This window comes from Gopherus evgoodei, chromosome 11, assembly GCF_007399415.2.
Source record: "Gopherus evgoodei ecotype Sinaloan lineage chromosome 11, rGopEvg1_v1.p, whole genome shotgun sequence".
Classification (NCBI taxonomy): Eukaryota; Metazoa; Chordata; order Testudines; family Testudinidae; genus Gopherus; species Gopherus evgoodei.
The window spans coordinates 7,532,539-7,544,754 of NC_044332.1; the positions used below are offsets into that span (position 1 = coordinate 7,532,539).

The 12,216-nt window shown below is 51.6% G+C and overlaps 1 protein-coding gene across 8 annotated transcripts in view; it reads left to right on the forward strand.

Annotated features, from left to right (window-relative positions):
- Window positions 1–3,864, forward strand: part of PCBP3 (poly(rC) binding protein 3) — a 92,095-nt gene extending 88,231 nt beyond the window's left edge. For all 8 annotated transcript variants that reach the window (XM_030580087.1, XM_030580089.1, XM_030580088.1 and 5 more), the window contains one exon: window positions 3,104–3,864. In XM_030580087.1, the coding sequence (XP_030435947.1) occupies window positions 3,104–3,140 (37 nt within the window). In that variant the 3' untranslated portion in view covers window positions 3,141–3,864. The remainder of the gene's footprint in view (window positions 1–3,103) is intronic.
- The last annotated feature ends 8,352 nt before the right edge of the window (window positions 3,865–12,216 follow it).

Here is a 12,216-nt window from a genome sequence, read left to right on the forward strand (position 1 = left end):
CAGACAGTAACATACACTCCAAGCATTACTTTCATGGGAGTGATTTCATTAGGTTTCAGGGCACTGCATGAAGTGAACACACTGGTAATTTTGTTGTTTGTTGATATTCAAAGTGAGTGGGAATATTATATCATCGATTTGGGCCTTTCTCCTATGAAAACCTTCCTAATGACAACTCAGCCATTTTCTCAGTGTTAGAACTCAGGGCCAGAGCTTATGTGTTGCTCTAGTTATGGGACTGTTAACGTCTCTCTAGTTGTACCCTTGTTGGCAGGAGTTTATAATTAGGCTGTAATATTATTTTCCCTCAAAAGCATGGCAAGTTCTCAGCCAGGGCGTGGGAAGATATTTGTTCTGGAGGAGAGGGCATCATTTGAAAACAGATCATTTAGTCCCTTGGGCCACATGACAAAAATATAAAGAACAAAAAATGCTAAATGTTAAGTCCCAGGTGCCTCTTTTATGTGTTTCCAAGACGCAGAAATGTCTTCCTCTTTCAAACAAATTAGACCAATAAATAAAAAAACGAAACAGCCTGTTTATTTTCTTTTAATAATAGCACACATGCAATACATTGGAAACAGAAGATTTCATTAAGACAATTAGTAGCTGAACTGATGGTGAATGTTCACTATCAACATTGACCCAAACTGGAGTCATAACAGTGTCTATGGTTCACTGGGGCAAGGATGCACTGAGCAAAGCCTAGTTGTGCAAATGTGAATGTGCAAGTATGGAACCATTGAGCAAAACATGCTTTTTAAGAGGGCTGTAATTGGGTGTGGTTGGTTGAGTTTATCCCAGAGGGCAAGCTGTAACTGAGTCTCGAGGAGGAAAAGGGGAGGGAGTTGGATTTAGTCAGACTTTTTGTGTCTGAGTATAAATGCACAGGTGGTGAGATGGGGACAGTGGACTGGACCTCACAGGAAATGTGATAGTTTTCTATTTACGAGCCCCTTGAACAAAGCATCACATGAACATTAGAAAGGGACCAGTTGCAGAAGGGGTTCATACAGCTAGATTGACTATCAAATCTTTCCACACAGGGCTGAGCCTGTATCATGCCAGCCAATCATGAGAGGTCACTGGGATTTTAGCATTTACCCATCACATTTTTTACCTTCTGATATGGGTTTCTCCACCTGCCCCATCTCACTGTCAGGATGAGCCTGCAGTAAGAATGCCCCCCACGGAGTGCTCTTCTCTTAGTAACCCCATGACTTTGGTGCTCATTCAGGCGAGGGACTGATCGCACTGGCTAGATCAGGTACAGTGCAAACAGGGTCTGGGGGAGCGTTCTTGCCATAATGGAGGCTGTGCCAACTAACCTCCATTCTGACCTGTCCCACCCTCTGCCCTTCTATCCGAAACCCCTGTGCCGCAGCACCTGCATTCTGACCTGTAGCACCTCTGTTGGTCAAGTCCTGGGTTTCCCTTGAGTAGAGACTAGCACACTGCTCAAAGTCTCATATGAAATGTCTGTTCTTCCCTAGCTCCAAAGCCACATTAGAAAACCATGTCTGAGTTGCTGGCATAGAACTTCCTTTTAACTTTAGGTGCCTCGTTAAACAAACTCTCCTTTCTTTGCAGGCGGGGCTGTTATTCATAATAACTATTAGGCAATCTGAATTCCAGCTGCCAGAAGCACAGAGAAAGCGATGGAGTTGGGATGTAGCAAAATTGTTAATAAATCATTTCCTCCCAACTTTTAAAAATCTATGGCAACGTGAAAAGACCAAAAGGAAATTTAATATATAAAACCCTTTGTTATGTCGCAGTTAGGGGTGTTACGAACACACTACACCTGACACAAATTCACAAAAGCAAGGAAATGAAAAATTAAGCCACTTAATGGATCTGTACATCACAGGCCACATAGCACAACCTTAATTCTGCCCCCCCTTATGCCCTTCTACACACACACTTTACCAGATTATTTCCCCCCCAACGCTAGTAGGTGTGGGTGGAGGTTTTTGGGCATAGTAGTTGTTTGTATTGTGAGCGGGTAGTTTTGCAAAAGTTCATGTGCAAAAGAGAGTGCGGGAAGGCTAGCATCCAGGGGGCAGAGTTAAGGTTGTGGGGTCTGTGTTGTACAAGAGATATGATAGTGGCAAAGTATGCACCTTGGAGGAAAAGTAGAGGGTATGTACTGTTAGGTGACTTAACTTTTCATCTCCATGTTGTTGTGGGCTTATGTCAAGTGTTCTGTGTGGTTAGCAACCCTCACTGCTTCACAATGGAGTCTGTGTGTGTTCATTTCAAAGGTTCGTAATGCTTCATAGATGTGGGGGGTGCAGACCTTTGTGACAGTACACGTGCTGCTGCTGAAGGAAAATATTTTATCTGTCAGAATCTGTGCATGAGCTCTCGTGCACTGTAGGATAATCACTGATAGTTCCAGACAGGAAATGATTTTTGTGTGCCCAGCCAATCTGTCAGGCCTGAGTGAGCTCAAGGTTCCTCCTCACCAACTAATCAGGCTTGCATGTGCCCAGGCTCATATATATCAGGCTTGTATGCACAGTGCCATAAACTTCAATTCATTATGTGAGTTATGTCTAAAAATCACCCTAGTCCAACCTCTCTCGCTCCATTTTTTTTGAACCTCCCCCTCCCCTACCCCCCACACTGGACGAGATCTCAAGGGCCCCCTTTCTACTGCACTTTGTGTAGACTGACCATCTTTTTAAAGAGATCTTGGTCAACAATGAAAGCAGGGGTGCCAAGGAAAGCAGCCATCTGGAGTCCCAATTCAGAACCTTCCCACTGAAAGTTTGTGGAAAGAAACCAAAGAGGCTACCTCGACATTTCAGTGGGCATTGTGGGAAATGTCACTGATTGGCCACCTGCTCTCGGAGACCAGCAGACATTATTGCCTCCAGTTTAGAGCCATTTTAAAATGCAGTCTTGACTGTGGTGTCACTCCCAGGCTGGTGATGAACACTTTAGCTGGCAGGTTGCACTGGCAGAAAGGGAAGAGTGAGTAGGAGACAGCAGAAAAGAGGACTTGTGAGTATGCCACAAAATCTTCATTTTCTTTTCTAATCCTGCTCTTTGTTTTTCTCTTCCCTTTCTCCTTTCTTTTCCCCTTTGTCTATTCTAGGCTGACGTCTGAGGTCACTGGAATGGGCGCACTCTAATTTCTACCTGTCATCCTTCATTCTGCATCACCTGACCCTTTCCAGCCAATGACACTTCACCCGGCTTGTACAATCTGTATTTTTACCGCCTTCCCTTTACCTCCATAGATACTTTTTCTTTACTAACACACACACACACACACACACACACAGAGTTTCTTTATATATTCCATACTGTGCTCCTGATATTGCTCTTGAACTCTTTATTTATGGTCCCAGGCCTGTCCATGTTTTCAAAGTATAGTGTTAATTATTTTAACTACCTTTTGGGGGGTTTCCATTGGTGAGACTTCGGAAGAAGGCTTGGTCTCTGGTGTCAGTTTAGCTTAGCTATTTTAATGTTTTATTTTGACATTTTAACAGCATTTACTGTTGTGTATGATTTATGATGCCAGCTAGAGCTGTGCTTGCTTTGAAATACTCTGCTCGCAATTATCCTATTGAAAGGTCCATTTTTCATTTTGCTTGTCCCGGCTCACCTTTTAAACCTTGACTCCATGTCCAGAGAATGTGGCATGGTTTACCCCATGTAATTTTGGAAGCAGGATGTGCAGGAGCCAATGAATACACCCACGAGTCCACTTTGGTTCCCACACACAATATATTCTTTCCAACATGGCAGGGTCCAAACAAGCCATTTTTATTACTAATGAAAGAAGAAAAAAATTCAGTCTTATTTTTTAACTCAGAAGTAATTGGGAGTGGGGTGGATGGGGGATATAGTGATATCCAATTCAAAGCCACAGGGACCTCTAAAAGTATTCTTAAGACAATAGCCCATAGTGAATTTTGGACTTGCTCAGGAAGTTTAAATCTCCGTGAGCCTGCTGTGTTTGCCATTGTTTGTATTCAATAAATATCTGTGCAGCTCTGCTACCAACGAGCTCTGACTTCTGACTCTGTTTTTCTCCCTCGGTTCCCCGAATGAGCTTCTTGGCTAATCCTGGGCTTTTCATCCCCTTCCGTTCTTTCCATTTTGTCTGAAAAATCTGGGATCACCCACAAAACCTACTGGTCTGTTTTTTTTTTTACAGCTCCCCATTGACTGATGCATTGCTTGAGAGGTTTTGAATTCCCCTAATGCTTTTTATAAAAGGAAGGTATTCCTGGTGCAAAATGATTAAATTTTCTCCTAAGATTAATTTACCTCTTGTAATATGAAAAAACCCCATATATCTCCTGCCCACTTTTCTGGACAAATCTGCCATGGATGGGTCCTGTGCTCTTACCTATTGTTCTTCAGACCAAGCCCTGCTTTCTGCTTCCACAATTTTGTTTTTGTATCACTATGCTATTTCCCATGTGGGGAAAATTATATATTTTCCATAAATAACAACTTTATACTGTACAAAATGTATAGCACATGTTTAATATATTACATGTGTATAAAATACCTTGATAAAAACTAGCTACAATATCTATGCAATACATGTTTGCATTGTAACACATGGGAAATATGTTACTTTTCCATCTGAGTTCCATGATCTCCTGCTCTTCCCCACCCTCTCTCTCTCTCAAACGCACACATATAAACACATACGTGCCAGGTTTCCTTTATTCTGCCTCAGGAACTGTGCTGCTGGCCTAGCACCTACTGTTCAACCAGTCTGCTTGTAATGCTCCTGTCCGAGCTGAGCTTAGCGGGTGTGGTCAGCATTGCTCCTGATGTCACAAATGTGTTAGGCAGATCTGTCCATGTGTTTTCCTGTAGTGCTGCACACGGCACCCACTGCAATTTGATAAGCTCAGTTGGGGAGGAATGAACATGTAGGTATTTCTGTTTCTCCAGCAGCTATAACCCTTCATGGTCTAGCTATTTAAGTCAGAGGTGTGTGTGTGTGTGTGCGTGCGTGCGTGCGCGTGCTCTGCAGCAGTGGCAGTTGCTAGAGGTATTCTTCCTGCAGATAACAGACACAGGTGCAATGCCTGTAGGTTGGTGAGGAGGTTCATGCCGGACCTACACTCATTAGTTGAAGGGATGCAGTATGTGCCTCTTCCAGTGCAGGCCTTAGTCTATGAGCAGGAAGAGGGTGGGGCAGTGGCCCAGCTCCTCCCATCACATCTTCATTTGGTGCACAACACGGCTAGTACAGTAACATTACCTCACACCTTGTGCTGTGGGTGGGCAAGCAGCAGGATTCTGGCTGCCTCCTGGAAAGGTGTGCAAAAGAGGCAGGGGTCCCTGCATGTTCCCCCTTCCCTTGCACTGGAATCTGTCCCATTAAAAAGTCTGAACCTCAGGGGCTAGATTCCCAAAGAAATGGCAGCACTGAGCATCACACCACCTAACTTTAGGGGCCTCAGAAACGCCCTGGGATTCACAAAGGCTAAGCTGAGCGCCTGGGCCCCCAGGTCAATGACCAGGGAAGGAGAGGCACCTTAGAATGGGATCCACAAAAGCCAGCACACTAGATGGGGACCCACCCAACCTGACCTGGGAGATGCTGACCAGAGAGGGGTGTAATAGGCCCTGCCCCCTAAAGGAGACAGGCCTGGCCTCAGAGAACCATTGGACCAGAGAGAGAGCACCATCACGTGCATGATGCCGTAGCCTGGTGCTTCGAGCACTCACCTGGGAGATCCTGCCTGTTCCCAGTGACTTCTCCAGTTATTTATCCACACTTCTGCAGACAAGCTGGAAGGAGTCCCACATCAGGATACCCCGTAGCCCACCGATGAGCATGCTTACGTGAGAGGTAGGAAACTCCTGTTCAGAGCCCCTTGTCCTCTCAAGCAGAGCAGGGACTTGAACCAGGGTCTCCCCCATCTCAGGCAAGTACTCTAACCACTAGGCTAATGGTTACGAGGGTGAAGCTTGTCCCCCTACCCTTCAGTGTAAGCTCACCTGTCGGGCAAGTGCTAAGCCCACAGGCTGGATTGGGCTGCGCAGGTTGAGTTAGAGGAATACCAGTTCATGCAGTGCTCTGGGACTCGGGTGCCTGGACACCGGGCATGGGGCTGCCACACGTGAGATCAGAGGTGCCTAGGACTTTTACTGCAGAAATGTAGGTGCCGAGTGAGTCTGGGCACCGACAGGTTTGGTGGCAGCTGAGCAGGGCTTTGTGCACCTAAAGTGGCAGTTCAACACCTAAGTCCTGTTGTGACTCTAGCCTGGAGCATTTTGAGTTCATTGAGGAATTTCAAGGCCAAATGTTTAAATGAGCATCAAACTCCTTAAAATGCATTGTCCCATTCTGTCACGGAGTGTGGGGGAGTCCGGCCCTGCACCCCTCTTCCTGGGACCCACAGTGACTCTTAGCCAGCCAGTAAAACAGAAGGTTTATTGGACAACAGGAACACAGGTTACAGCAGGGCTTGCAGGCACAGTCAGGACCCCTCCACCGAGTCCTTCTGGGCTTTCAGGGTGCTTGGATCCTAGCTAGGATACCCTGAATTCCGCCTATCCAGCCCCAAGCCCAAACTCAAACTGCTTCCCTCCTGCCACTCCCTTCCTTTGTCCCCTTCCCGGGGAAAGGTGTTGACCTTTCCCCTCTCTTACCTAGCTCAGGTTACAGGCCCTGGCATCATCCATCCCCTAAAGTCCTCCCCTGCTCTCCCACTCCCCACACACAGTCCCTACTGCATCACATCTCTCCCCCCTTCGAGACTGAACTGAGCGGGGTCACTCTGCCCAGTGACCTGGGGAAGTTCAGGGTCCCCTCTCCGGGACAACGCGTCCGCTGTCAGGTTGGCACTTCCCTTCACATGGACCATGTCCATGTCATAGTCCTGCAGGAGCAGGCTCCACTTCAGGAGCTTGGCGTTGGCTCCTTTCATCTGGTGCAGCCAGGTCAGGGGAGAGTGGTCGGTGTACACGGTGAAGTGTCGCCCAAAGAGATATGGCTCTAGCTTCTTAAGGGCCCACACCATGGCCAGGCATTCCTTCTCGATGGCCGCGTAGCTTTGTTCCCGGGGTAGCAGCTTCTTACTTAGGTACACGATGGGGTGTCTCTCCCCCTTTTCATCCTCCTGCATTAGCACCGCCCCCAGACCCGTGTCTGAGGCGTCGGTGAACACCATAAAGGGTTTGTCAAAATCTGGGTTTGCCAGAACTGGGCCACTAACCAGAGCCTCCTTCAGCGCCCGGAAAGCCTCCTGGCACTGCTCAGTCCAGATCACCTTGTCTGGCTTCCCCTTTTTGCACAGTTCAGTGATGGGGCCGGCTATGGCACTAAAGTGGGGCACGAACCTTCGACAGTACCCCGCCATCCCAATAAAGGCCTGGACCTGCTTTTTGGTTTGGGGGGCAGGCCAGTCTCTGATCACCTCCACCTTGGCTGGTTCCGGCTTCAGGCAACCGCTCCCCACCTGGTGGCCCAGGTAAGATACTTCAGCCATCCCCACCTTGCACTTTTCAGCCTTTACTGTTAACCCAGCCTTTCGGAGTCGGTCCAGGACTTGTTTAACCTGGGACATGTTGTCCTCCCAGGTCTGGCTGAAGACGCAGATGTCGTCAATATACGCCACGGCAAAACTCTCCATCCCCCTCAGTAGCTGATCCACCAGGCGCTGGAAGGTGGCCGGCGCTCCCTTGAGGCCGAAGGGCAGGGTCAGAAACTCGTAAAGCCCCAGAGGGGTGATAAAGGCCGATTTCAGCCTGGCATCTGCGTCCAGCGGCACTTGACAGTAGCCTTTGGTAAGATCCATAGTGGCGAGGTACCGAGCACCTCCCAGCTTGTCTAGGAGCTCATCAGGCCTGGGCATGGGGTAGGCATCAGATACGGTGATGGCATTGAGCTTTCGATAGTCCACACAGAACCGGATTGACCCATCCTTTTTGGGGACCAGCACCACTGGCGAGGCCCAAGGGCTGGAAGACGGCTGGATCACCCCCAAAGCCAGCATGTCCCTGACCTCTCTTTCTAGGTCCTGGCCAGTTTTACCAGTGACCCGAAAAGGGGAGCATCTTATAGGGGGATGTGACCCGGTCTCCACCCTGTGGACAGTCAAATTAGTACATCCAGGCTGGTTGGAAAACAGCTGTCGGTATAGATGCAGCACCCCCCTGATCTCAGCGTGCTGGCCCAGGGTCAGCTGATCAGAGAGGGGAATCGCCTCCAGGGGGGAACCAGCTTTTGTCCCAGGGAATAGATCCACTAAGGGGTCATCTCCCTGCCACTCCCAATGTCCACACATGGCCAACACCACATTCCCCCTGTCATAGTATGGTTTCATCATGTTCACATGGTACACCCGACGGTGATGTGCCCGGTTTGACAGCTCCACCACATAGTTTACCTCATTCAGTTGCTTGATAACCTTGAAGGTCCCTTCCCAGGCGGCCTGGAGTTTGTTTCTCCTCACGGGGATGAGAACCATCACCTGATCCCCGGTGGCGAAGGCACAGGCCCGTGCCGTGTGGTCATACCAGACCTTCTGCCTCCTCTGGGCTCGGGCCAGATTCTCCCTGGCCAGGCCCATGAGCTCGGCCAGTCTTTCCCGGAAGGTCAGGACATACTCCACCACTGACTCTCCCTCGGGAGCTGCCTTCCCCTCCCATTCGTCCCTCATCAGGTCTAGGGGCCCCCTTACCCGCCTTCCATGCAACAGTTCGAAAGGTGAAAACCTGGTAGATTCCTGGGGTACCTCCCTGTACACGAACAGCAAGTGAGGTAAGTACTTGTCCCAATCCTGCGGATGCTGGTTCATAAATGTTTTTAGCATCATCTTCAGCATCCCGTTGAACCTTTCCACCAGCCCGTTGGACTGGGGGTGATACGCTGAGGCCCAGTTGTGCTGGACCCCACATTTCTGCCATAAGGACCGGAGCAGGGCCGACATGAAGTTGGACCCCTGATCCATTAAGACCTCCTTAGGGAACCCTACCCGGCTGAAAATTGTCAGCAGCGCATCTGCCACTGTGTCTGCTTCGATAGAGGACAAGGCCACCGCCTCGGGGTAGCGAGTGGCAAAATCCACCACCACCAGGATGTATTTCTTCCCTGACCGGGTGGTCTTGCTGAGGGGTCCCACTATGTCCATGGCCACCTTCTGGAAAGGTTCTTCTATGATGGGTAAAGGCCTCAAAGCCGCTTTCCCCTTGTCCCGGGCCTTCCCCACCCTCTGGCAGGGGTCACAGGATTGGCAGTACTGTCGGACCTGGGTAAAGACCCCAGGCCAGTAAAAGTTCTGTAGCAGCCTCTGCCTGGTGCGCCAGAGGGATGTCAGGGGCCAGGTACAGCAGCTTGTGGCGAAACTTCTGGGGGACCACTAGCTGCCTCCTGATCCCCCATGACTCTACTTCCCCTGGGGGAGCCCATTCTCGGTACAGGAACCCCTTCTCCCACAGGAACCTCTCCTTGCAACCTCTCCTCATGGTCTGTACCGCACTAAGGTCAGCCCGGTCCCTGTGCTTCCGCAAGGAGGGATCTTTCTGCAACTCGGCCTGGAACTCAGCAGCTGGGACAGGGATGGGGACCAGCTCTCTCCTGCTGGCTGGGTCTGAGGCCGCAGCCTCTCTGAACCGTGCCCCTGGGCGTTCCCCGCTCCCTGGGTTAAGGTCCTGCACCTCGGGTCGAGTACCTTCCCCGTTGTCGGGGTGCAGTGCCCTTTGCCGACTCTGACTACGAGTCACGACCAGGGCACTCTGGGTGTTACTAGGCCAGTCCTCAAGGTCCCCTCCCATTAACACGTCCGTGGGCAAATATCGGTGTACCCCCACATCCTTGGGGCCCTCCTTGGCCCCCCACTTCAGGTGTACCCTTGCCACGGGCACCTTGAATGGAGTCCCGCCCACGCCCATCAGGGTCAGGTAAGTGTCGGGCACCATCCGATCTGAGGCCACCACCTCGGGCCGGGCCAGTGTCACCTCTGCGCCCGTGTCCCAGTACCCAGTGACCTTCCTCCCATCTACCTCCAGGGAAACAATGCACTCTTTCCGGAGGGGCAGCCCCGCACCCACCCGGTAAACCAAAAACCCGGAACCTGGAGCATCCACAGGTGGTATGTTGCCAGCCCCACTTTCCTGGGAATGTAGCCCCTCCTCCGATTGGGTTTTTACCCAGTCCACCCACTGCGGGTTGGGTCTGCTTGGTCTGTCCCTGAGCTTGGGGCACTGGGCCTGTATGTGGCCTCGCTGGCCACAGCGATAGCAGCCCATGTCTTGTGGGTCCCCTTGAGTGGGTCGGAGGGACCTGACGCTGGATGTTCCTCTTTTGGGGGGGTTCTCCATAGGCCCCCTTTGGGAGGTCCCATGATGACTCTCTCTCTGCATTGAGGCAGGCCTGCTCCTTCGAGACTCCTCCCTGCCATCCCCTGTCCAACTGTCCACAAATTGGTCGGCCAGCTGGCCTGCGTGCTGTGGGTTCTCCGGCTTCTGGTCCATCAACCACAGCCTCAAGTCGGACGGGCACTGCTCGTACAGGTGCTGCAGTATGAATAGGTCAAGCAGGTCCTCTTTAGTTTGGGCCCCAGCTGTCCACTTGTGGGCATACCCCTGCGCCCGGTTGACCAGTTGTAGGTATGTGACCTCAGGGGTTTTACGCTGGCTCCCGAACTTTTTCCGGTACATCTCAGGAGTCAGCCCAAACTCGCGGAGCAGGGCCTGTTTGAACAGTTCATAGTCCCCTGCCTCCGCCCCTTTCTGTCGGCTGTACACCTCCACGGCTGTGGAGTCCAGTAAGGGGGTGAGAACTGCGATCCTGTCTGCAGGGTCAACCGTGTGCAGCTCGCAGGCATTCTCAAAGGCCGTCAGGAAGGTATCTATGTCTTCCCCCTCCTTACGCCGGGGCAGCAAGTGCTTATCAAAGCTCTTTGTAGGCTTGGGTCCCCCCTCACTCACCGCAGCCGGGGCCTCACTTCTTCTCAGCTGGGCCAGGTCCAGCTCATGTTTACGCTGTTTCTCCTTCTCCTCCTGCTCATGGTTACGCTGTTTCGCCTTCTCCTCCAGCTCTTGCCTCTTTAACTTGAGCTCCTCCCGTTTCAGCTCCCTTTCATATTCCAGCCACATCCGCTCCACGGATGCCGAGCGTTGCCGGGAGGATCCCCTGCTGGGGGGTGAGCTTCGCTGGGCGGATCCCCTGCTGGCCGGGGGTGTCACGGTGCCCTCGGTATTCACTGGGCTCCTCCTTGCCCTTCCCCTAGGCCTAGGAAGGGGGGGCCTCGGGAAGCCCTCGTCCGCCGTCTGACCACTCCCAGCGGGGACAGACACTGGTGCCTGCGCTGCATCTGCCCGGCTGCTTCCCTCAGAGACAGGGCTCCGTTCATTCATGCGGTCTCCCTGCTCCAGCTGGGCAATCAGCTGGTCCTTGGTGAGTGTCCCCGGGCGCAGCCCCCTCTGCTTGCACAGCTCCAGCAGGTCGCACTTGCGCCCTTGGCATACATCTTCCTGCTGGCCACTCACAGGCCGGGGTGCTCGCCGCTCCCCACGGTTTCCAGGGGGACCCCTAGTGCACCAGCCCTTCGTGAGGTCACCACCTCTCTGCCAGGGTCGAGCTGCAGACTCCTCCGCCCCTGGGACCGCTCTCTGCAATCCCCCGGGGGACCCTGTTACTGCAAAGTCCTTCTCACTGGGCACACACTCCCAGGGGTTAATCACCCCTTCGTTTTACTGCTCCCCAGTCACTTACTGCAGGAAGCGCTGTCCACGGGGTGCAGTATCTCCCGACTCTGCCACCAGTTGTCACGGAGTGTGGGGGAGTCCGGCCCTGCACCCCTCTTCCTGGGACCCACAGTGACTCTTAGCCAGCCAGTAAAACAGAAGGTTTACTGGACAACAGGAACATAGGTGTAACCCTTCTGCCCCTCTAGTTGGCAGCAACAAGGGCCGGGTTCAGTATCCAGGGGTTCCGTTTCAGTAACACAATGCATAACCGGCTCGAGCCCCCACCCAGTGACCTGGGACACTCACATACCACACCCCCCTGGGCGCCTCTAGGAGGCAATACTTCCCCTCTCGCAAGCACGGAGTCTGAGTGTAGCAAAATCTTTTTAATAAAGGAAGGAATCATGTGGCATCCCATTGGAGAAACACCACAAACAGGGTTATAACACAAACCATAAACAAAAAACCCACCTCCAAGTACGTTTGCCACTGTCCTTTTTCCGCTTAGGGTTTTAAGTCCAATCACCCCAAAGT